Source organism: Camponotus vicinus, unplaced genomic scaffold (genome assembly GCF_025532165.1).
Source record: "Camponotus vicinus isolate PSW18456_S1 unplaced genomic scaffold, iyCamVici1.0 SCAF_7, whole genome shotgun sequence".
Lineage (NCBI taxonomy): Eukaryota > Metazoa > Arthropoda > Insecta > Hymenoptera > Formicidae > Camponotus > Camponotus vicinus.
In genome coordinates, this window is record NW_028141979.1 from 3,459,075 (window position 1) to 3,485,082 (window position 26,008).

Here is a 26,008-nt window from a genome sequence, read left to right on the forward strand (position 1 = left end):
CCGCGGCACCTCTAAGTGGCACAACACCATTTTCGTTTCAGACTGCGATGCCTCGGGAGAATTTACCTCTGCTACACAGGGTGTTCGCTTATCATTCTATCAATCGTGATATCGGGGAAGAATGGGATCAGTTCTCATATACGTATGCAGATTAAAATAATAACGTGCATGTTTGGCATCTAAACAAGTTTTTTAGAACAATGTTTGCAATGTTTCAAAATTTTGCGCATAAAATTTGCGTGTTCAATTACGATACTCTTTTTGTAATAATATCTAGATTAAATAAGATTACTTGAAATTAAAGAGAGAAAAATTCTTAAAAAATTTGTTTGTTTATTCAAAATATTATATTTCTTATTTATTCATAAATATTCGAAAATCGATAAATGTTTACAAAACTCTACTTAGATAAATTATTAAATTTTAGAAACTGAGAAATATCGAAAAACAAAAAGTCATATCTCATCAAAGATGCATATTAAGGAAATCCTTCGCACGTACAAATTTCTTGAATTTTATTAAAATTTCAGAATTTTATTAAAAATTCTAAGTGTTAATAAAATACCTTGCATTTTTTATACGGATATAAGAAGGTACGCGAAATAAGACTTACATTTCTAATTCTGTCGAATAAAAAAAAAATTCAAAATGTAATTCTCACATCTCATTTAAATTCTCATAGGGAGAGAAGTCGCATCTTATACATTTTAACAGAAAATATGCACGAATAAGTAAACACCCTGTATATCCCGAACGGCGAGAAGCGCGCTCCTGAGACGGAGTCGAGTATCCGCGCACGTTTCCCCGTGACTTTTGCCATCCCCTCATCCTGTGCGGGCGCTCCCGTGGGATTCCCGGTTCGATGCATGCGCCGGCTATAAGCCGCGTCTCGCACCCCCTCGCCGGGGCCGTGCTCCCCCCCGTGGCACATAAATAAATAAATAAATGGATTTACGAGGGCCCCGGCGCCTCCCTCCGCCCCTCGCAACGCACCGGTGAAAAGGGACGGACATGAGGGGGTCGCGCGCGGACTATACCGGAACAATGCAAATATTGCCGAAGGAATAAGGAGGACAAGAAGGGTGACACGGAGTCACATTGTACGTAAGATTGCCGAGCAGAGAGGCGACTGTGTCGGTCTAAATATGCGAAAAACGTTACTTCATTCTCGAGGTCCAGATGGACTCGTTTTCTGGGAAAGGTTTATTATCAGTATATCAAAAGTACGGTTGCGTCAATATGTCAAATGTACATTTTTGCGAGAAGTTGGGCAAAAAGTTTTATTTCCAGCATAAAATATCTTCACATAAATGAGAAGATGCATTTACGTTGTCGAGAAATGACGATAAATATTTGCGAATAATATTATGCTTTAGTTGATTCCGGACAGCAGCTGTCAGAAGTGTGTTATTTCCGCAGAGAAGTTTATTTGCAGTATAAAATATCTCCGCCAAGAGTAAAAACAGTGACGTGAAGTCACTATATATAAAATTTTCTAGACGATTAAATAAAGTGTGACAATTATGTATGATAGAGCTATAAGTACGATTAAATTTTATTTAAACTATTAGATGAAAAAATATTTTTACTTCTCTCTACAAATATTTTTATCAGTATATTTTATCAATATATTTTATCAGTATATTTTATCAGTATATTTTATCTCTGAAAAAACCTTTTATATCTGTCATGTACTTGGTATGAAATATATAATTAGATGCATCCCGAAATTTTTTCAAGCAACTGTTTTGCGAAATTATATTCATCAGAGAATATATTTTTCCATAGATCTGTGGTGTGGTATGTGTCACAATTCATACGCATTTATTTTATGCCCGAATTTATGATATGCCCGAAACTATTTTCATTAAATTGCAAATTAATTTAGTGGAATCCACCGCAATTTCATTCGAGGAATAAATTTCTTTCGCGAGAATAGAATCTGTTTGCGCGATAATTCTTCCTTCAGTGTGACCTCCTACACAGCGATCTCTTTATTTCTTACCACTCTGGGAGAAGTCTGTTCTTCTTTCTACATTTTCTCTCTCTTATGTAATTTTTCTAATTTAGCCGAACGGTCCATTCAGCGGGAAACGGTCGAGGCGTTTGCTCGCACAATCGTCGGCTCCGGGTTTTTCGATTTGCCGGCATACATCCGGAAATACATTCTCGTTTCTCGTTTCTTTAAGAGTCGCCGACGAGGTCCTCCCTCACCATCCGAACCAAAGTGTCGCGAAAAGCCAGACCGAAAGCAATTTTCTCGCCAGCGGCGGCTGTCGCAGGAATTGCCGTCGCTCTCCTTCTTGCTTTCCCTTTCACGATATCTCTTCATTCATCTGATCGATGGGAATACTCGGCCGCATTATCCAGTTACGCGTTTTGGGATGACGTATCGCAAAAGCGAACGCCGGTCAATTTAAGCGACACGACTAGACTAATTTTTAGAAATATGTGTACCATATAAATAGATTATACAATTTTATAATAATTATTTACATCAGAGGGAAAAATTTCATTTCTAGTATTGCATGCCAGCATTGATTAATTCATCCGTGTGTGAATCTTCGCGCTCGATCCCCTTTAAACTTGACATTTTTTCCGCGTTTGTTCTCCGGTGATAGTCGTCGCTTCGGGGTGAGAAAGGTATAAAAGCGCGTAGCGCGGGGTCGACGCCGAACCCAAAACCATGGGTTTCGGAGAGTCGCGATGGCGACGGTAAGCTAATATTACGGTGCCCCGCGGCGAACTGGAAAATCTCATTGGGGCCTCCATTATTCATCCGCAAGCCCGGGCCTGCCGCGACCCCGTCCGTTCATTCGTCCGTCTGTCCATTCGTTGCTTCATAGTTTCCGCGGTGGTAAATTCAATTCGAATTACAAACGCCCGGAATTAATCCCCGTCGCACTCGTCCCTTCTCGCGCTCTTGTCGCAACGTAACTCGTCGACGATGCGATTATGAAACGCTCGTGACTTCGCCGGTATGAGTCGCTCGCGAATTCGCAGACGTTTCCCGGAAATTAATTTCGCATCTTCTCTCTACTTCCGTAGAGAGAAATTTCTTGTACAGAGCGCGAAATAACAGTTCTTTGCAATTATCTTTCGAATAACAAACGTAATAAACATTTACATTAATAAACATTTCTCGAGAAAATAAATTCCGTTTTAAGTCATAAATTTTTACAAGCGTGTAACTTTGTATGTAATTGTAATCAAAGAATATGGAATGTCTTGATATTATATTTAATTTTTCTTGAAAATTAATTCGATATAAACTTTCTCTATTTTCAATAAATAATACAAAAGTCATAAATATTTTCATTGCCAAAAATTGAGTTCAGATTGATCCAAGAAATCTATGATTAAAAAATAATGCAAAACAGAATATCCTGCGTAGAAAGAAAGGACATTCTTGTTTTGAAAATATATTTAGTTTTAACATAGAAATCTTGAAATAAGGTTGTATTGCGTTAATTAAAGAAAAATATAATTGCTTGAATAATTGCTTACTCTTGAATGAAACCATTTTATATAGTTTAATCAAGAAAAATATATTCTCTCTATGATTTAAGATTTAATTTTCTTGAATGGAAAAGAAACAATGTTAGATAGAAAATAACATTTTTAAATCAAAGATTATAATTTTTTAAAAGTAGAATTAAATAATTATATATTCTTGAGGTGACAATTACAATATTAAAATAAGACTATAATATTGTTGAAATTTAAAATTATCAAAATTCTTCTAAGAAGATTATAAATTGTCGCGTATATATGAACGCGTTAGTTTAAGTATATAAGTTTTAATTTGACACTTATTTTTTTTCTGTGTGGCAAATTTAGTCCAAATCCGTGAAAAGGATATTTAAAAATTAGAAAGATATCGCTAAGAAAAATTTTAATTATTATTATTTGAATGGCAATTATATATTATTACACATATATGATATCTTAATGATATCCGTAAAATAAATAATATTGATCCAACACATTCGTACATATTTAAATGAGTATGAAAGTAGCGCGATGTCCCACTATAAAGCAGTTAAAGTAGATGTATCCTCTTTGGACACACAAGAAGACGAGATAAAGAGATAGGATGGAAGAGCAGGTGGATGCCACCCAGAAATATCACGAGCACGTGCAAATGGCCGCGTGTCGGGACTCAAGAGGGATCTTCTTCTGCGGGGAGATACGACAAAGTCTCATCCCCGCGTGAAGCTGGGAAAGGAGTGAAGTACGGAAAGGAAAAAGCAATAAACTTTTATGGCCGTAAGCTCTCACTTGCGTAAGTGACGGTGCCTCTCAGGCCAGGCAGGCACATCCGAAACTTGGAAAACATAATTTCACTCCTTGCCTCGTAAAATTGTTGGCTTAGGAGCTACATACATATATCGGCGAATGAAGAAATAAATTGGACACTTTAAAGTATATGTGGAGTAAATATCGAAGATTAATTAAAAATTAGAAAAAGAGTAAATGTACTAAATCTCTTTCAAATTTATTTACTGCCATAAAAAAATAGATATTATGCTCTGTCCTGAGAGGAAAAAAATATCGCGCTGAGGACTCCTTAAAATATTTGCAAATAAATTCACGTTAAAAGATCGTAAATTAAAATGTTAATTTATTTTAAAATATAATATAATGCAAAATTATGCAAATATAAAATAGTACGAAATAAAAAATAGTACGAAACAAAAGCTTCTCTCTTAATAGCTCGTGAGGAAGAAAACTGTTAATCCGACAAAGTTCGCCAGTATTTATTACATTTATTCTCCGCGGATAAAGAAGCAAAACTGCCGTCAAACTGAACAGCCGAGGAAAAAGAAAACTTTTCTCAGAGACACACGAGAAGAGGAAAACGGCTGATCCTATGAAGCCGAGCGTTTACTCGAACGAGCGGATCGAAAGCTAAACCGAGCCGGTGCTTTTTCGAGAGAGGGGTGTTCCCCGCCCCAAAGTACGTAACTTTTCTTATGAATCCCTGCGGACAGGAGAGAAAACGCGGGGTTGAATGAGGGTGGCCGTTTTACTTCGCGATCCACCTCGTGCCTGAGAAGAGAAGGGACTCGTCTCGCGTAAAAAGAAAATATTTCTCCCGTCGACACGCACTGGAGGCGATACAAAGGATCCTAGTTGCGCTTCTTTCCTTCCTTCCTTCCTTTCACTTCCTTTTTGTTCTATTTTGAGACGCGTCAAGGATCGTCCGACATGGTTCGGACGATAGAGCTGAAACCTCGACGGAATCGATATGCCACAAGGATATATGTTCCTTTTTCGTACCTTGTCTACCTTTACGTCAGCCATTTTTTTCTCTTATGAAAGTGTTATATCCTCTGTCATTACTTTTAATTTTATATTAAATAAATTGTGTTAGAGCTTATATAGTACATTTAATTGTTATGCATGATGCTCTGCATCTTATTAATTAATCATGAAATAATAGTTGATGAAATATAGACTCAATAAAAATTATAAGTATCTATTTGATCGTTTAATCTGTAAAAATGTTGACTATTAATTTAGCATTACAAAATCATAATTATCCTACTAATCAAGTAGGAGATATATTGCGGGATCATAACTATCCCATTAGCATCACTATTGACCATAAGCCAAAGCATCTTATTTGCAACGCGTGAGTTGATTTAAAGATGTTAATATAAAAACGCGTAAGACAACAAAATTATTGCTTACAATCATGTTATCGGAAGGCGCGAAAGAATTAAAGACGTTTTCACGCTTTCCAGTCGTGCAAATATCGAGGATGTTCGAGATTGAGTGTGATTATTTGCACGCAATCCTGTGTTGTAAATCGCGGCGCGAAAATATATACATAAGGTGTTCCAATAGTATAATACTCTTTCTCACAATTACATATATATATTAAATTAAATTAAAAAATTGCTAGCACATCAGGCCATGAAATTTACATTTAAAAGCTTAAGTAGATGACAAAAAATTTCATCTTACATTTAATTTCAAGTAAATTTTTATTACAACTAGATTATTGTTGTATTGAAACACTTGATGTTGAAACTTTAAAAATTGCACAATCGATGACGATATTTTAGAACATTTTTACAGACAAATTCTCCGCAAATTCTCCGACAATTCTCCGTTAAATAGTTTCTAATTAAACAGGGACACAATTTCTGATACATCCTGTGTAGATACACGGCAATATAAGATATTGCGGGTACATAAATTGTCGCCAACCAGAGACACTTATGGAAAGGGTAAACATGTGTATGTGTCACACTTTAAAATGTTACCTGTGGCAAGACTGCGTTTCTCTTGAGGTTCTCATCGTGACGTCAAATCCACATAAATTCATTTTGCTTAAATTAGAAAGCTAATTATAATTATTAAAGAATTCTTTAATTATCACGGAAATCCCAATTGATAATAAATGCGAATTATTATTTAATTAAAAAAGATTGCACCGTTGTGGGAAAAAATGCTCTGAATTTATGATGAAGAAAATCCCTGAAGAGAAACAGAATGAGAATACAGACTATGAAATATCCTACAGATATACGTTCATGAAAAAACGTCGAAATATGGACAATTTCGTATAGATAAAAAATAAATAAATAAATAAAAAGATTAAATTATATATTTAATTAAATTATAATCCAAGTGAATAATATATTTAAATCTGCACTGCTCTAAAAGAAATACTAAACATGGACGATCCATGTTTGCAAAGAATTCCTCGGTGCAGCGGCATCTCTTCCCACTTCGCCTAATCTTGGCAATTTAAATGTTTGTCCCCGACGCGGACGCAGGTCCACAATGGGATCGCGTATCGCCTGGCTTAGGGACGCGCTAGTAATCCCTTGTTGAAACAGTGCTAAGCCCTTACGGATTGTCTGTGGGATCGCTACGGCGATACGACGGCAAACGACGGCCTATATCCGAAGGGCGGCAACCCCTATCCGATGTTTTCGCTCTCGCGGTTTGTCCTATTCGTTTCGCCTTTCGCTATCGCCGCTCGTGTCACCTGTGCTTTATAGGTGTGCTCATCTTGCATTTTATTCGAAAAATTTCTCTAAGACTCTAAGCTCTATAACATTCTCATTAGAAAGATGTGATCGCGAAAAGAAACACAGATACTGTGCGGTAAAATTTTTATAAATAATTTCCAATTCGTTCTATCGCTCTCTTCATCAATACTCGGAGAATAAAGGAATGGAAACGAGCCCAAGAGACACGAACGAGCGGCAGGAACAAAACGAGTCGTTCACGAAATTGGCCGATATATCCGATACGCGGTGGGTAAATCGTCCCTACGCGAATAAGGGGTGCACGAAGCCAATCTCACTCGGGAGATTCACGGCGCGCGAAGGACATAATGCGAGGCGGAGGTGAACGACTAAAAAAATTCACAATTCAAAAAGAAACACACACACGGGACAAGGAAGATGATCTCTCGTGCATTTAAAGTGTACGTCATATGCATTAAAAATTAATCTGATTAAAAAGAATTGATATCATTCAAAATACAAGAGCATTTGATAAATTTGCAAAATTTCGATAGTTGTATATAAGAAAATAAATATAGAAAAATAAAATGTAAAACGTGCGATTCTTGCATGATATTTCTCATTTTCGAGGTAAAACAGATCGCAGAGAATATTATAAATAAGATGAGTTCAAATCAATTGTACATGTAAAACCTCTTAGAGAATACTTCAATGACGTCACTGCCATTTTCGGTGAAGCTGATTAAGTCAAGATAATCGTCTTTTATTCAAAAGAGCATCCGTCAACTTGCAAAAGAGAGAGAAATTGAATCCGCTCGACGTGATGCCGAGTCTTATATTCCAGAAGCACTTAAGAACGCAAATATTTATGGTGTCTTCCAGTCTCGAGCGAAAAACAAAACCTTCCCCTTTCGTAGAACATGAGAAAAAGGAAAATCTGTCTCTCTCTCTCTCTCTTTCTATCTCTATCTCTCGAGTAGATATACCCCGCGGGATTAACCTTTAATTCTATCCCGTCTCGACAGCCCCTTCTTCGTCCTTGAAGAAGGGTCCTCAGCATCAAATGCTCTCCGAGCCTCGACATGGACCAGAAACAAAACCGAAATGAAATTTTCGAAATGGTTTGACGAGCGGTTTGGTTTACATCTTTGTCTCTCCGAAGAAATATCGAGATCAAGAATAAAAACAAGGCGAACATAAATTTGGAATAATATTAGAATTATTTACGACATTAAAAAAGGCTATTCTGAAATAGCTCAGCGAATAGGTATTAGGCATACGAAAATAATTAAGCTATTTATAAACATCATAAAAGCATGTAATAAAGGCTAAAAATGCGGCCTTTAGGAAAGTATACGATTTATTACACGATTTATATCGCACTATTCGTCCAATGTGCTTGAATTTTAGGAAAACTACAATCTAAATCTCTCTCTTAAAACTTATCACGCGACGCGATTCGAGGGACAAGTTCGTGCAAACGTGCAACCGACGAGGAAATCGTCTCCGGGTTCGGGTGTGTACATGCAAGAAAAGACGATGTCGGCAGAGCAGGTCAGGTGGATCGATGCAGGTTGCTTACGGCAGCCCGCACACCTTCACAACTACACTGCACACACGCGAGCGATCCTTAACTAGAGAAAGAGAGAAAGAGAGAGAGGATCACTTACATTTATACATAAGAAAAAAATGCTTATTTGGTTTGTTCGCACGTAGCAATTCTTCCGCAACATATTGCAAGCGGTCTATTTTCGAAATCTTCATTGTGTCGACGATAATTAAATATCCCATAAATCTTCAGGAAAATCCAGATTTCCATAACACATCATTAGAATTTAAACAAATATCGTTATTATCTCATAGATAATGGATAATGAAAGCTTATGCATGTTGAACATAAAACGGGATTATGCTAATTGTAAGTTGTAAAGTTGTTTCTCGGTGAATCCATTTATCGAAGTCGCAGAGAGATGCGAGAGATTCATTTTTATAGAAAGGAAAGAATCTAGAATTGTAATAATTTTATATAAAAATTAAAATCAAAAATTTCAAGGTAAAACTTTTTGTAATTACTATTTATTTCCAAATTTAATTTAGATTAATTTAGATTATATCTTCTTTCTCTAAAATCAAACATTCTTTTTAATAAGACTATTAAAGACGTAAGGAACAAATAAAATAATATTGCATTGATCTTCAAAGTTGCTCTTCAAGTTTTCACGTATAACTTTGAGTTTTATCGGTTCATTATTCCGTTGCTATTCCAATTCACGACTAAAACGCGCAAAGATGCGTGTTATCGTCCGCGGGAAGGTAAAGGAACGAAGGATTGAACCCGAGAGAAAGAGAAAGAGAGAGAATCTATGATGATGCGCGGCGGAGGCTCGTCTCGTAAAGGTGTCCTCGATGGTGCGATGAGAGTGCGCAGAATCCGGGGTAACGATTGCAGGCAGGAGAGCACCGGAGGCGGCCATAGCACGCAGGCAGGTAAGGCGAGGTAAGGCTCCCGATTTGGGTCACCGCGACCTCGTCCCAAAGGCCGGACTTGCTAGAGGTTACGACCCGCTTAAAGAGAGCCGGATCGATTCGCATCGACCGACCTCCTCGTCAACCGGACCGCTTCCATCTCGCGATTCCGGATCGAAATGTCATTTGTCCGCAGCATCAGCTGGATGAGAGATACATCTGTTTGGTGTGGGTATAAATATATATTCTCTCTCTCTCTCAGAGATCGCGTGCCTTCTTATCTAAATGTATTTTTCATTTGATATCGTGTGCTCGAGCAAACAAAACCTGAAATCGAATAGTACTAGCTTCTTGAGAGAATTTTGCCTCATTTTTTATTTATGTTGACACTGACGTATGATTTTTACATTACATTCCCATGATGATACGGTTGCAAGTGCCAAGTATCCATTTTTGCATCACGTTCACGTCTGATATTACTACACCATCTGCATGATGGGAAGACTGAAGCAATTCTTTCGCAAGACTTGCAAAATCGAGAGAGAATGAAGAGGTGGCTTCTAAATTTGCAAACGTGAGCAAATTTAATATCGATATTTTCTCAATCTTTTCTGGATGATTTAAGGATATAAATCATCTTTATACAACAGTGACACAACGAAGGATATAAACGCGTAAAAAAGCTTATTAGAAAAAACTTGCAAAGTTTGCGATTGCGAAAGTTACAGATCGAGCTTATGCAAGGATCTGATACGGGAATTTCCACAAATCCTCAAAGTGTCCAACAAAAGCCCTACCTCCTCCGCTTCCCCTCTTTTATGCATTCTTCTTTTTCCTCGCGTGCAAAAAAAAGAAACGTGATGAACGATGCTGCGGGAAGAGGAGACGGAAAATGGGGGGAAAATTAATTCGAGATTTTCTAAGGCCGCGGGGGGCTCGTACCAAGATTGAGAACGTACGCTTAGTTAATCCCGCGGTCGCGAGGAACTTCCTGATCCCGTTTTCCTCGCGGATCAACGGATTCCCCCGAGCGCGCGATCCGTCGAAGTCTCCTCGTCGAGGTCTCCGCAATCTGGCTTCCTATTCCTACAGCCGGGATCGATTCCGCTTTTCGCCCGCAAACGCGAGATCCCGCGAATCTCTCGTGAACGAGATACGTTTGTGCAGAAAAAAAATTATATACGCACTCTCAATTTCTTATCGCGTTCGAGAGAGAGAGCAAGATTTTATATATTATATCGAAGAATTTTTCAAAAAATTATTTATATCAAAGAGAGCTTTTATTAATAATATTAATTTTAAATTATAAATTAATATTAAAAATATTTAATAATAATAAATATTTAATAATAAATTTAATTAATATTAAAAATATTAAAAATATTCAAAGAGAAGTTATTTTTATATCATATAACTATCACTTTCTAAATTATTTCTACAAAGAAAGAAGTATATGTAACAAAAAAATCTCTTAATGGCTAAAAAAACGAAGCTACATTCTTTCGGTACAAAAATTGCAGTAATTAACTCAGTCGAGTTCCTCATCCGATTATCTCATGCCGAACAAAAGATCGGAACTAATCATAATCGTCGTTATATTCATCGCGACAAAACGTTTCCCACGTAATTAGCACTTTCTCAATAATTCTTAATGTGCATTCAGATGTGTTTGGTGATGTATATGCGTTATATCCGCATGTCGACCTATAGGTGTAACGTTAAGTGTCTGAATAAGAAAACGAAAGCCCATTATTCGTTTCATCAAGTAAGAAAGCATACGCGGTTATATTATCCTAGTGAGTAAAACACATTTTAGAAAATACTACGCACATCATGCAACATTTCATTTTCATCCACATTAATTTTTACAAAATATTTGCTTGTCACGATAACAGTTTGACATTTTATACAAATTATTTTTCCAGAAGAATACGAATGCGTGTAAACGTTTTGAACATTTTTAAATCAGCTAATTTTTCATACGTCGCTTTATTGAACAGTAAAATATACAACGTAAACATACGTCAAGAAATTTAAATTCTAAAGTCGAGTAAAATTTAATCTTGCAATTAATTTCAAGCTCTGACAGGGGATAGAAGGATATATAAATATGTCGATTAAAATGTCTTGTAAAATTGCTAATGGAAAATGTTGATGGAAAATAGATGGAATTTATATCGACAACGTTTCGTCCTATAATTCGATAATATCGATATGTAACGAGAATGTTAATGGCAAATTAAAACAAATTCATTGGCAGCATAATTACAAAATAATCTTTCCTACGTCCAATCATAATCGAGTAATAAAGTACAAACGTTCGCGCGGCTATCACCGATATCATAGGATTAACCGATGTCTGAACAAACAGATTTATGAATTAATATCGCGCGTACGGACGGATGTAATAGAACGAACACGACGGATAACAGTGTAATTAACTATCGGCGTTAGAGTCGCCCTCCGACCGGCTTTTCTCCGGCGTAATTGCGAGCTGCGACCGGGGAATGCGGCCAATAAAATTAACATTATCCGGACCGTATCTGCGTTTATGCGTGTCGAAATGATTCGATCTAGGCTTTTGCGCAATCGCTATACGTCTATGGCGCATCGCGAGATATCCAATTTCCAATTGCATTCTAATTGCGAACTGCACCGTATTACAAAATTATAATGCAATGTTATGCGATGCGTATCAAGTATGTCTCGAAATGGATATGATGGAGTCGCGAGCGAAAATTGCTCGTACACAGAAAAAAATAAGTGTCAAATCAAAATTTATATACTTAAACTAACGCGTTCATTGTTTTGTATATACGCAACAATTTATAATCTTCTTAGAAGAATTTAATAATTTTAAATTTCAACAATATTACAATCTTATTTTAATATTGTAATTGTCACCTTAAGAATATATAATTATTTAATTCTACTTTAAGAAAATTATAATCTTTGATTTAAAAATGTTATTTTCTATCTAACATTGTTTCTTTTCCATTCAAGAAAATTAACTCTTAAATCATAAGAATATATTTTTCTTGATTGAATTATATAAAATGGCTTCATTCAAGTGAGCAATTATTCAAGCAATTATATTTTTCTTTAATTAACGCAATGTAATCTCATTTCAAGATTTCCATGTTAAAACTAAATATATTTTCAAAACAAGAATGTCCTTTTTTCTGTGTAGGCGACACAGAAATCGCGACTAGAATCCCCCTAGAAATTTGCGTCTGCGATATTTCGCTCTTTCTCGACGCGAGAAATACTCTTCTCAAAATATAACGCTCTTTCAAACGTCCATTTCTAATTGTAATCGACGTCGCTGCGCATCGGTGTTAAAGAGCTCTGAAAGTTTGATGAACAGATATTACGGGCCATGCTCTTTCACGACACATTTAACGCTAAATATAGCCTGATTCTCTTTTCACGCTGACATCGATCGCGCTCTTCGTGTGCGAATAAAAATTTCAGAATTTGCATTAAAAGTTTTATAAGAATATAACTGCAAATAGTGGATATATGAATGCTTGCTTTGTTAATGATATGTTACTTTCAACATAAATCTGAAATATTCGCACTTCGAAACGAGACATCAAGATTTCATTGGGAAAAATCGCAGGGTCATGCAAATAAAACGTCCTTAAAAATCTAGAATTATATTAATCTTAATATGTGTAGCTTTCAACCTGAAGATATACAAGGGGAGCAAAGTTGTGTCCGAATCGATTGTACATATGAACGTGTTTTTTATACATCTTCGTCTTTTCTAATTCACCGCGAATCACGCGATGGGGTTACACACGTGAGGGGAAGAAGCAAGAACGATCTATCGATTCGAGAGCGTTGTAGGCTCTCTTGACCCGAGACGAAGCGCGTTTTCACCGTAGTTAATGAAGTATCGCATTAAACGGGAAACTCGATACACACCGTGTACAATCGCAGTGCAAGTTGTCTGAAATACGAGCAGTTTCTCGACGAGGGAGCCTACCGGAATCTCGCCAAATTTTCGTCATATAGGCGAGACAAAAAATATATTAATTTCTTTCATATGTATGTAATTAGCACACACATGTATAGCAAGAAAAATGAAATTATCATACAATATTTAATAATTCAAAAGGATATAACGTTTAGTGATTATGCAAAATAAATGTTTTAATTCTATGTGAATGCATGCGAGGCTGCCAAGCGCAATATGTTAATTATTTTCATATGTAATTATTAGATACTAATTGCATAAATATGCGTGGAAGTAACTGAAAGTAATTAAAATTGACTCCGACATATTTTACATACATACAATATCATATTGCGCGTGTAAAGAATATATTATATACAGGGTGTTTCTTAATAAGTGCGAAAAATTTTAAGAGATGATTCTTTTCAGATGGGCTTTTAATATAAACATTAAAAATTTTTAATAAAAAATTGAATAGGGATTGCTAGTTACAATACGGGAGGCTGAAAAAAATATTAATAATTAATCTTTTTACTAGTAGAAAATATCCACCTAATTTCATTTCTTTAACTTGTTCCAAATTTGAGAAAAAAGTACAAGCCTAATTTTTACCCCCATTTTTGAAGAAGTGTAACTCCACAGGGAGGGATGTAGAAGTATATGTTTACATGAAAAACCCTCCTTAATTTTCGACAAAGAATCATTTCCTAAAATTTTTCCGCGCTTATTAAGAAACACCCTGTGTAACTTTTTCATTGTATTATTTATCGCGCTATTAATCGCTATTAATCGAAGAGCAATTAATGTACACGAATATTATATTAGAGGTGAAAGTATTTCAAGAATGCCTAATAGATCGTAACGCGAATTAATAATTAACTTTTACGGCATTCACGGTCGCGACGCGAAGCATGCAAACCACGTCGACGAGACACCGCCGGACACACACGTGTCAGACACACGCGGACGGTTGAGTTTTATCCCTGACACGGGCTGACGAGGTCGATAACGCCGCGTTTGCGCCGACCAGAGCGGAGGACGAGAATCCGGAGGAGGACGAGAGGGAGAGGTAGGTTCGAACAAATCAAAAGGGCGTCGAGAGAATTCGAGAGCTCGCGACTCGCTCGCTCGCTCGTTCGCTCGCCTCGTGTTTCGGCTTCTGTTGAAATCTCCGTAACTCGACACCCCCTCCCGGAATGCCGAGCCTCAATAGAGCGACGGGATTGATGTCTCCCGAAAGAGCGTCCGTCTCGCGATCCTTCGGGATTTCGAAAACGCTGTACAAATTTCGCGAGGTTACTCTCCGCCACACAGAAAAAAATTAAGTGTCAAATCAAAACTTGTATACTTAAACTAACGCGTTCGTTGTTTCATATATACGCAACAATTTATAATCTTCTTAGAAGAATTTAATAATTTTAAATTTCAACAATATTATTGTCTTATCTTAATATTGTAATTGTCACCTTAAGAATATATAATTATTTAATTCTACTTTAAGAAAATTATAATCTTTAATTTAAAAATGTTATTTTCCATCTAACATTGTTTCCTTTCCATTCAAGAAAATTAAATCTTAAATTATAAGAATATATTTTTCTCGATTGAACTATATAAAATGGCTTCATTCAAGTAAACAATTATTCAAGCAATTATATTTTTCTTTAATTAACGCAATATAATCTCATTTCAAGATTTCCATGTTAAAACTAAATATATTTTTAAAACAAGAATGTCCTTTTTTTCTGTGCAATTTTGCGTAGCGGATATTGTAAAATCATATTAATCCTTTTAATTCTGCGGCTTCTTCTACTAGTTGCAGACGCGAATCACGCTTCGACGATCCGCTATGACAGGCGATGTAAATTCCCAGCGATTCCTGATCTGCATTTCGCAACGAACACAGTTTGATTCCTATAATCTCGCGAGGCTTCCATGGAACACCTTTCGATTACATAGCATAACAAAAGGGAGACATTACAACCGTAACCGTTACACGGGGACCATTATCTGATAGTGTTATTACATATCATTATGTACTGTTTTATCGTCGCGACATGAGTGCTCAAGGCTATATACGAACACCGATAAATTGTTCTAAGTTTATTTTCACAGCAAGAAAAACTTTCAAATATCGATCTTATATATAATACTAGATCTCAATATTGCCAATCAAAATATTTATACTTAAAAAAGTTAATCTTTAAATTAAATTAAATGTCATTTTTGAAATTCTTTATAATTATACTTCATATTGATATTTAAAAAAGTTAATCTTTAAATTAAATTAAATAATATCATTTTTGAAATTCTTTATAACTAAGTTTAACGACTCAATCTGTCGCATAATTAAACCAGACGGGCCGACAGGATATCACCGCGATAGCACAAGGAATAGGGTTCTTGGATATCGATAAATCGTTCTTATTTTATTCAAATCGATCTTAATATCAATTAATAATATCAATTTTTGTCCAATCAAAGTATTTCTAGTTAAAGGAGTTAATTTTAAAATTACATTGGATAAAACACTTTTGAAATTCCTCGCAATTTGATTTGATAGCTCGATTTGTCGCGTGTCAATCATAGATGAAGCAGACATCGGATAAGATACGGAGGACAAGGACGACGGAACCTAAGAACGATGTAACGATTACGGACGAAAGTTCGCGGTAACCGGGACGACCGCGAAATTAGCTCCGTCACCGCCATCCGTCATTCTTGCTATAGACAGAACAAATCGTCGTCGTCCCCCAACTCGTTCCCGGGATGAAACCGAATTCTCGACGAGAATTATTCGATTATACACCGTGCGTCCCCCGCGACATCGACGACGATTAATAATGTTGATACAGTCCCGTGTGTGCGATGTAGGTGTGTTTCACACGTTGCTAAAGATAAGTGGAGCAAAAGTGATCGTTAGAATTCATTCCGCGAAATTATGCATCGCTCTTCTGCAATTTTAATCAAGGATTGATAGAATCTTTATATATTTCTTCCCGCGCGTTGCCATTAATAATTTTTTTATTTTACGCTGGAATATATTACTTGGAGGCTACTAGAAAAGAAACTTATCTCTTAATCATAATTAAAAAGAGAGAGAGAGAGAGAATAATTTTTTTCATCTTTAACGTTACAGCTACATAATTATAAAAGCTTATCATCCACCGTTAGTTCCCGAGAACTCTTTTATATTTTCTCGCTATAAAGCTATCTTGATAATATCGCTATCTTGATAATAAATTTTCCTGGGAATTTTTTAACTATAAAACAGACCAGGAATTCTTAGGAATTCGTGAAGAAAGTTTTTTTAGCGAACCCGTGAAACTATCTTATCCTATATATTCCGTGTCTAGGTGCGGTGAATAACGAATAAGCAGCGTGATCGCCCAACAAATGATGCATTGAAACGTTATTGCATCAGTTTGTTTCCTCATCGAGAACGACGACGTAGATCTGTTCTCGTAATTCTGCTCGTTAACGTTTCGTGTATCGTAGAGTTATTGCGGAGAGCGGACACGCGATATCCGACGTGTAGGAGTCCTGCGCAATCTGGAGGATTTTACTTCGCGAAATGCACCGCGCGATAAACAGCGAAGAATCAGAATGATGAATGCGCGCGTCATTGTATGTATATAGCTTGCGGTTAATTTTCCTTGGTAAGAATAAGCGTTCAGTTTACCATCACCTACATCAGCATTCATCAGTTGAATGATTGATTCGAAAAGATATCAGAATTGCACTATATCGACCTAGTAAAAAATATAAATATATCATAATAAATAATAAATGTGTATATATGAAAAGGCTCGCATAAATTATTACACTACTCCCTCAGGACTAGACTTTTATTATTTAAACAGATGCGCGTCATATCGATTGTTTTGACGTAACATTTATTAAAGTTATCGCCATTCGAAGCTTACGCTGCAGATTAAAATTAGCGTTTAGGTTTTATAGTGAAATGTGTATCGTAGATGCGACGATTCTGATCGGATCTTCCATATTCCACGATGATGCTGCGACTATACCGATCACGTGCGCCTACGTGTCTCATTAATCCGCGAAGAGCGGCGTGTTCGCGAAACGTCAAACGTCAACTTATTTCGCAAACATTTATTCATGCGCCGCGAGCAGAGACGTTGCCCGATCTTGGAGGTCTTTTTTCACTGATACATACGAGCGTGAAATTTTAATCGAATAAAATTTAATTATTTATTCTATTCCTATGACTTATTTTTCATTCCTTCATTAATTGATCATATTTTTATTTACGTTCATATTTTTATTACGTTTTCAAAAATGTAAAATTTGTTTATATTTTTAATAAAAATTGTGTTAACTTTTGACAATGTATCAAATGTTCCTATTTTCCTAACTGCTTGTATTAAATGTGTGTTTTATTGTAGATATATACGAGTTTTCGTATCTAATGTTTGAGATCTTCAATTAGGGAACGCGTTAGAGAGAGTTCACGAGGTGCAAGAGCAAAATTACTTAAGCATCTGGTAATTGTTCGCGTGATTGCGAGGAAGATTGCAGACGAATCCGCTTTCGCAGATCTCCGACGACGACGTGTGAACGCTCTCGGTATCGTGAAACGAATCAAGCTCTCTTCGAGACTCTTTATCTCACGTCAATGGGATACTTACCGCTGTGCCTATCCTTTTGCGAGAGCACTAATTACGCATACATGCGCGAAGATGCGGTGAACACGTGGGTCTGAGTGACGCAAGACGTTCATAATGCCGCCGAGTGTCTTTTCAAGTACGCAGTTACATGTTGTTAAGGTAATTAGTTAAGCAGCGCGATTATTACACACGCGAATCGCCTAACGTGTTCATTTACGCGATTTATTAAGAGATAGACGTTCGTTAACCCGTAAACCTGGATAAGTAGCAGTTGACAGAAGCCGCTCAGTTTTGAAATAAGAATTCCATGTGTTATTACAGTCTGGTGTTACAACAGCTATTGCTGTGGAAACGTGCAATTTCATATTTTTATATATATAATAAATGCACTGCTTATTATTATAATTGACTTGTTGAATTGAAAGCAAACTAAAGACAGTGATTTATTCATAACGTAACTTCACATGCATAGTAAAAAATTTAATATTTCTGTGCAATAATTCATTCAATATTTCTGTATAAATTAATTTAATTAAAAAGATTAAACTGACATAATTTTTTGTAAATTCTAGAAATTGAAGGATATAGAATTTAATTTTATTTATTTAGCTAATCTAATTCTTCCTTCTTTTTACTTTTAATTTTAATCGCCCTCTCGGGGGACAAATTTAATGAAATAATTTATTTAATTTAAAGTTTGAAAAAAAATCCTATTATGCATGCTCGCAAAATTTTTTTCAATTTTAAAATTTGTCAAAAATTTTTTTCTCTATGTATCTCTCAATTATAAATAGCTTGAAATAAATAAAATATCTAACGACAAATTTTGGTGCATCCGCGCTGAAGATGGATTTGCGTTGTTTGCTCGCGTGCATCCTCGCATATGCACAACGTTGCGCAGCGTGTTGCACATGTGAATCCACGTGGCGCAACGCGTTGTCGAAACATATTCAGCCATGCCTGAAGAAGCTGCTCGGCTCCGCGATCGGCAGTCAAAGTCGCCGGCTCTCTTTGGTCGAACAAGTCTTGTCCAATGGATCGACTATGCGAGACGAGCTCCCTTGGCGTGAACCGATTTGCGCTCACGATGCGTTGCACATCTCGCTTTGCGTAACTCGGATTCGTAGCAGAGATGCGCATCCGAGCAGAAGAGCAGCGTTTATCATACTCGAGTATAAATTAATCGAATCACAAATCATGTTTTTATTTTTTAATCAAATTAAAATTTTCAAAAAGTTATGTAATGCAAGAAATCTTCTTGGCAGAAGAAAAAAGAAAGAGATTTTATTTATTGAATTGTTTGCTCTGTTAAATAAAATTTCTATTAGCCTAAAGTCAAAGTATCGAGTAAAATTTAGCCGATTTTAAACGACACAGATTTTAAAGAAGAGCAACGTTTACTTTTTAAGCAAAATGAGATTTCCAAAAAATTATGCAACGCGATGTATAAAAAATCTTCTTGGTAAAATAAAAAAGAGCTTTTATTTAATGAATTGTTTGCTCTGTTAAATAAAATTTCTATTAACGTAAAGTATCGAGTAAGATTTAACCGATATTAAACGACACGGATTTTAAAGTTCTATTAAATGGGAAACTAGAAAATGAGAGATTATTATTGAGTTAAGCAGGGCCTAATAATTGTTATATTGATGAAGAAATGAATAATGCAGAAGAGCGATACTCACCCGCTCAGCTTCTTTTTAATGTTCAACGCACGCGAGGTATAATGATACCTATAGTACTTATATACGTCGAACTTAAATGTCACAACAATTACGGATCATTAATTTCTGCACGAAACGCCATTTTTTAATAAACAGAAAATAGGAGTGTTTGAGGTACATTCTGTAAAAAATATTGTTTCCACGCGGTCAATTACGACGGCAATTCAAAGTACATGCAGATTCACGTCTCCATTTAAATCGTGATCATATTCTCGCAATCTTACTGCAATCTTAATCGCGTAATTTTCGTCGATTTCTATGTTTTTTGCGGAAACATCATCGAAAAAAATTCTATTAGACATTTCATTGAATTTAAAAAAAAAAAGTTACCGAGAAACTAGATTTTAGAGAACAAAAATCCGCGGTCTGCGGAAAAAAGAAAGTTCTCATCCATGCGCGATGCCGTTGTTCGCTCTGGATCACCGAAATTATATCGGCAATCTAAAAAAAGAATCTCCGTCGACGTTTCTGCCCGTTGAAACGGTGTCATCTTTGGTCAAATATAGCCTCTATTCTGCGAATACGAGGTAAGTCGGGCTCGTAAGTTCTATCTATAAACGATTCGAAAGCACGGAGCACCTGATACATTATATCGACGTAGGGGACGGACTTCGTGAAACATGCATGCGAGCTTCTCGATTCGTTACACTGACCTGGAATCGTGAGAAAGAAGAAACTCCGCTTCGAGGGATGATACAATTATTGCGCGTGACATGACCAGCATTAAAATATACGGTCCGATCATATGGGATATTCCGCTACTGAATATTTCTCTATCATTATTGAACTCTTTGATCTGGAGTAAATTTTTTATCGACCAAAAAGGAGGGCTTCATTTTTATCGCAAGCTTTTGGCATCCAATGTTTTGTATAGTAATTGATTCTTCGAAAAGATTGCTTGTTTTTCAAAAATTTATTATTTCCAAAATTGACTTTGAATTAAATAGAAACGCCTCTCTATGAGAGTTAAACTCCCTATTTATATTTTACTTTGTCGTGATATTGAATACGATTTCGTATTATGAAACGTTGACGCAAAACTGTCCGCGGACGTGCATATTTTCCTCGTAAATAAACGGGGTACGTTCTACTATAAGTTTCTCGTGCGAGAGAGACAGATGTTGCGGAAAACATTCTTCTTGACGCGGCGATAATACATATTCCTATATTTGTATCTTCTCGACTATCTCGTTATGCGAGAAAGTCTGCGAATGAATCATAAAATAAATAGAAGCTATCTCAAACATTTCGCAAAACGCGGATAAGCGACAAAATATAATCTATATACGTAGTATTAAGTAACAAACTTCGCACTCGTGTATTTCCCGTAATACATACATACATATATGCGAGTTTTAAATGATATGACAATGTTGAATAAGAGTATTAAACACTTAGCGTATTAAAACGAGCGAGATATTAAAGAATGTCGTTCTGGGAATTCCCACGTTTTTAAGGTGATTAAAGTTGAATGATCAAAAGATATTTCAATAAAGTACTTTTCTTCCAAGAGATTCTAAAGAGAAAAGAGAAACAAGATAGAAATTATAAAAATTATTCAGAGAGAATATAATTCTGTAAAATATTTTAAAATCTCTCTAAGGATTAGCTTTTTAATTTTTAGTTCATTCCTAGAAAGTTTTAGTTCATTCTCTGCTACACTTTACATATATTAATATAATAAAAAATCTATTTAGATGCTATGATTTATGTGTGCTATGATTTTTAAAAACATTCTTTGAATATGATTTTGAAGAGACTTTTCCCCTTTTAGAGCGAGCGACTTTAAATCACGCGACCGAAAATGAAGGCAACGACAAAATTCGATTGTTTAATCCGCATTTAATGACGCGCCGGGGCTAATCCCCGATTACCGAATATGAAAAACGACGTCGCGACGTTAAAGCGACGTTAAATTACGCGACAAATTACACGCAATTAAAAAAATGCAGGAAATCGAAATTAAATCTCGTGCTTATGATGTAATTTACAACGGAAGAAATGTCGGAGATGCAAGATTTAAAATATGTCGCTGACTTTCTTGCCTCTAAGAAACACATAGCATATATATTATTATTATTATATAAAGTTGCCTTTGTGTGGATTTTGATAAAAATTGCGTGCAATATTTTGTCCGAATGAGTGATTTATCTCCGGGAAGTGCAAATCTTTGATATATTAGCGTCTTTCTCGCACTTCACATTTCAGATCATTGTCGGTCAAATAATTACACTCGTGACTACTACTGATGCGATTTCCCCGACGCGCATCTCTTTTCTAATTTGTTTTATTTCGAGTGGTATAACCACTTCCGGATACTTTCACGCAACGTCGCGCGGCGTCATTTCGAGTAATTAACGTAATTATTATTATGCAATACTACAACCTCGCGATACTTCACTGCGCGTTATAACGTAACGATTGTTATTACCCATCACATAAATCGAAGACTGTTATATAATTTTGAATTATAACCAGCAATTAATAATCTTCCCTTTGTAATTATAATTTGCAATAATTACGTTCGTTCGATTACAATTTATAATTATTATTTGCGCAATGTGTGCATAAAGATTTATATATTTATTGACATATATTGATTCGTTTGCAGGCGACAGATTGGTGGCTAAATGACATGTACATGTCCATTCCACTGGCTCTGCCGATCAACAGCAACCCCGGCGTGGCCGCGAAGCCGAAGAGATTTGCAAACCAACAGGAAGCCGCGGTATTTCTCGCGCGATTTCTCTCCGAGCTGCTTAATTATCAGGAATTACTCGACAGGTAATGCTCCAATTCTCCAGCAGCTTTGTTCTTTCTCTCCGATGATCCAAGATGAAGGAGTTCCTGAAACAAAATTTCGTTAGATATAGCGGTGTTTTCTTCAACTTCATTTCCAATGATACATTTTCGATCATCTTTGGTATGATTATTTTTCTGCAAACACTATTGTTTCATTTCGAATGATACATTCAGGATGATCGTTATTAAAATCGAAAAGAGCGTCTTAAGATAATCGCGATTGACGCGAGAAAGCGACATGATGAGACGCGACGTGCCAATCGACTCATCGTCGTCGTCTTGTTGGGGACAAAAAGAAGCCGCACTGAAATCAATTTAGAGAGAGGGCGTACGTCTGCGAGGAAATCCGGACCGTAAGATCCATAGAAAGCGAGCATAAAGAGGAAAGGGAGTCGCGACGAGAATGAGCGGACGTTCCCGCTCCGCGCGTGGAGCGCGGCTCAAAGGATCCACGGTATCCTGCATCCGGACGGGAATAAGCCGGGGCTGCGCGTAGAGAGTCCTTTCTTTCAAAAACTAACGCAAATTCGCGGGAGGCCGCCGTCGGTCTTCTTAATAGCCCGTCTCGTCTCGCGAAGAAGAGGAGATATGCATTCTTGTGGAAATTGATCCTGCTCCTGTATGATTTCGGATTTTCCAAACCTCACTATTTTTATTATGTAAGATTTTTACCATCGCGAATGTGCAAATGTCTCAATTCAATTTTTAATAATAATTAATATAAGAATTTTTTAAATATTAATCAGTAATTTAATATTAAATATTAGTAATTTAATATGAATAGTAATTTAGTATTAAAATATATTAAATAAAATAATTTAATATTGACATATAATATTAAATATTAAGTTATTAATATTATTAATTAAGATTGATTTTTCTTCTGATTAAGAATTTCAAAATCAACAATATTTACATCTTTATGAGCATTTTTATACGCTTCTGTTCTTCATATTTTGATTAAAAGGCTATTTTATCTTACTTATATGACAAAAAGGAACGTGCAAAATAAAATACCACGATGCAAAAAAAATGAGCTTTAAACTTTGAATAGATCTGGATTGGAAGTTGAACGTGTGAAGTCCAAGGACGGTAAAACCATGCAACCGCTCTGCATGGCGCAGCATTATCAAATGTTCCGGATTTATCGGCGACCCGGTGTGAACGTCGACGAGCAAATTATCCTGGATAGAGCGTCCTCCGGCGACCATATTATTATCGCGCATCACAATCAGGTAACGACGTGAATCAAAGTTGAACAATGTTGTAATTAATGCGCATGAAATCTCGCTCTTAGTATTTCAAGAATTTCATTTATCGATTATATTTCACGTACTATTTCATGTTTATTTAGTTAAAAACTCAACTGTTTAATTCGCAACATCGATGTAATATTTATCAAGGAATACGATATCAAGAGAATAAATACATGTATTTTATGCGTGATGCCACTTCAATCATTTTGTTGTAGTTTTATAGTGTGCCGGTAAGAGCGTCCGATCGAGGTCGTATCACCGAAGTCGAATTGGTCCAACAATTATTAAAGATCATGGAGACTAAGGCCGATCCCAGAACACCGCCCGTTGGAATTCTCACGACCGCGAAACGACCAGCCTGGGCGAAGGCGCGGGAGGAGTTGATAAAAAGTGCGTGTAATATTTAAAAATGTCGATTAAACACGATCACCCAATTCGCGAAGAGAACATCCTACTTTAAGCCCTTTCTTCTTACGCTAATAAATTCTAAAAAAACCGCAAAAAATTGTCAAAAATTCCAAAACTGGCTATTACTTAATATTAAAATAAGTTAATTGAAGCAAAATCTCTCATGTGACTTTTCAGTTTTTCAAGAAAAGTAAGAGATCTTTTATTTCACAATTCCTTAATTTTCTTAATATATTGCTTTTACTATTTTTTATTTAATCTACAAAGAAAGTAAAACTTTATTGAATTATATACATGATATCTAATTTTTTATAAAAAATAAAATTAGAATAACTCAATCTCAATGTCAGGTAATCAATTTAAATTCGCGAAAATTATTTTCTGTATTACGATTTATCCTCGTTTTAAAGAGGAACGTGATGATCCAGTTACCCAAAAAATATTAGCCTAGTTGTGTCTTTAGACGACCCTCGTTGCCACGTGTCTACCCTCTTGCCATAATTATCCACCCGCGTTCTCCGCTTCACCAATATTCGCAATATTCCCATTAACTCTCTAATCCGACCTTGCTCAACGGGAACCTACGACCTATCTATCTACCTACTCCTACAAATCGAATGAACGGCTGGCAATAACGAGTTAACGGCGACATGCATTGATTAATTAACGGCGAGAAAATCGCGGATAGATAACGAAACAGAGAGATTGTAGAGAGGTCTCGTTAAAGTAAAAATATTCTCCGAGTTTCCCGTGTTATGACAGATCTCGCCAGCGCAAATGTGCTGATGTTTCGCACGATAACGCATACTAAAATTAATTAAACTATTTAAACTGCGTTACGTAACTCCAGTTGTTGTCTTTCTCATTTCGAGATAAAAAAAAGCGATTTTTGTTGTCTATATGCGTGAATATATCACAGCGATATATCACAGCGAAATTAATAAAAATCCTTACAATATATAAATCATGGATGTGTATCTTAAATCGATTTCAAATTTAATTTGTGTGAAAAATCTCTCTAATTTTTAAATGAAAAAAAATCATAGGAAAAAAATTGTTTTCCAAATATTTTTGAAAATAAATTGCAATTATTTCTTTCCAGTTTGATTCCTATCGCAGCTGCAGTGTACTGTTACTTCATCATTACTACATACCTATGCTACACACATAAACATTATAACAGAACATAACAATGTTAGACTCGGTGCGAAAATCCCCATATTATTGTAGCTGATTATTATCGGAATTAACGAGAGACACTACAAACGACTTCTAGACGAGCGCAATCGTCACAATCTGGAGCTGTTGGAGCGCTGTCTATGCGTCGTTTGCATCGACGACGATGTGCTGCCAACCACGTTTAACAATCCCATGAAGAAGGAGGACCGATGGATCGGCGATCGAGATTACGCGAACGTGCTTCATCACGCTCTTCACGGCGGAGGGTCCCGACACTTGGGCGCGAATCGTTGGTTCGACAAGACCTTCCACGCTATTCTCGGCAAGGTATGTATGCGTTTAATTTAACGGTCAAATTTAAATAAACGTAATTAAATGCAATCATAACATTAATTAACGTACACAGAAAAAAATAAGTGTCAAATCAAAACTTATATACTTAAACTAACGCATTCATTGTTTCGTATATACGCAACAATTTATAATCTCCTTAGAAGAATTTAATAATTTTAAATTTCAACAATATTATAGTCTTATTTTAATATTGTAATTGTCATCTCAAGAATATATAATTATTTAATTCTACTATTTA

General features: G+C 36.0%; 1 protein-coding gene across 1 annotated transcript in view; it reads left to right on the forward strand.

Annotated features, from left to right (window-relative positions):
* The window catches only part of Vacht (Vesicular acetylcholine transporter), a 69,649-nt gene that overhangs the window by 41,102 nt on the left and 2,539 nt on the right, over window positions 1-26,008 (forward strand). Inside the window, exons 5-8 of the mRNA XM_083103706.1 lie at window positions 22,383-22,555; window positions 23,628-23,808; window positions 24,045-24,219; window positions 25,514-25,743. Of these exons, the coding sequence (XP_082959832.1) occupies window positions 22,383-22,555; window positions 23,628-23,808; window positions 24,045-24,219; window positions 25,514-25,743 (759 nt within the window). The remainder of the gene's footprint in view (window positions 1-22,382; window positions 22,556-23,627; window positions 23,809-24,044; window positions 24,220-25,513; window positions 25,744-26,008) is intronic.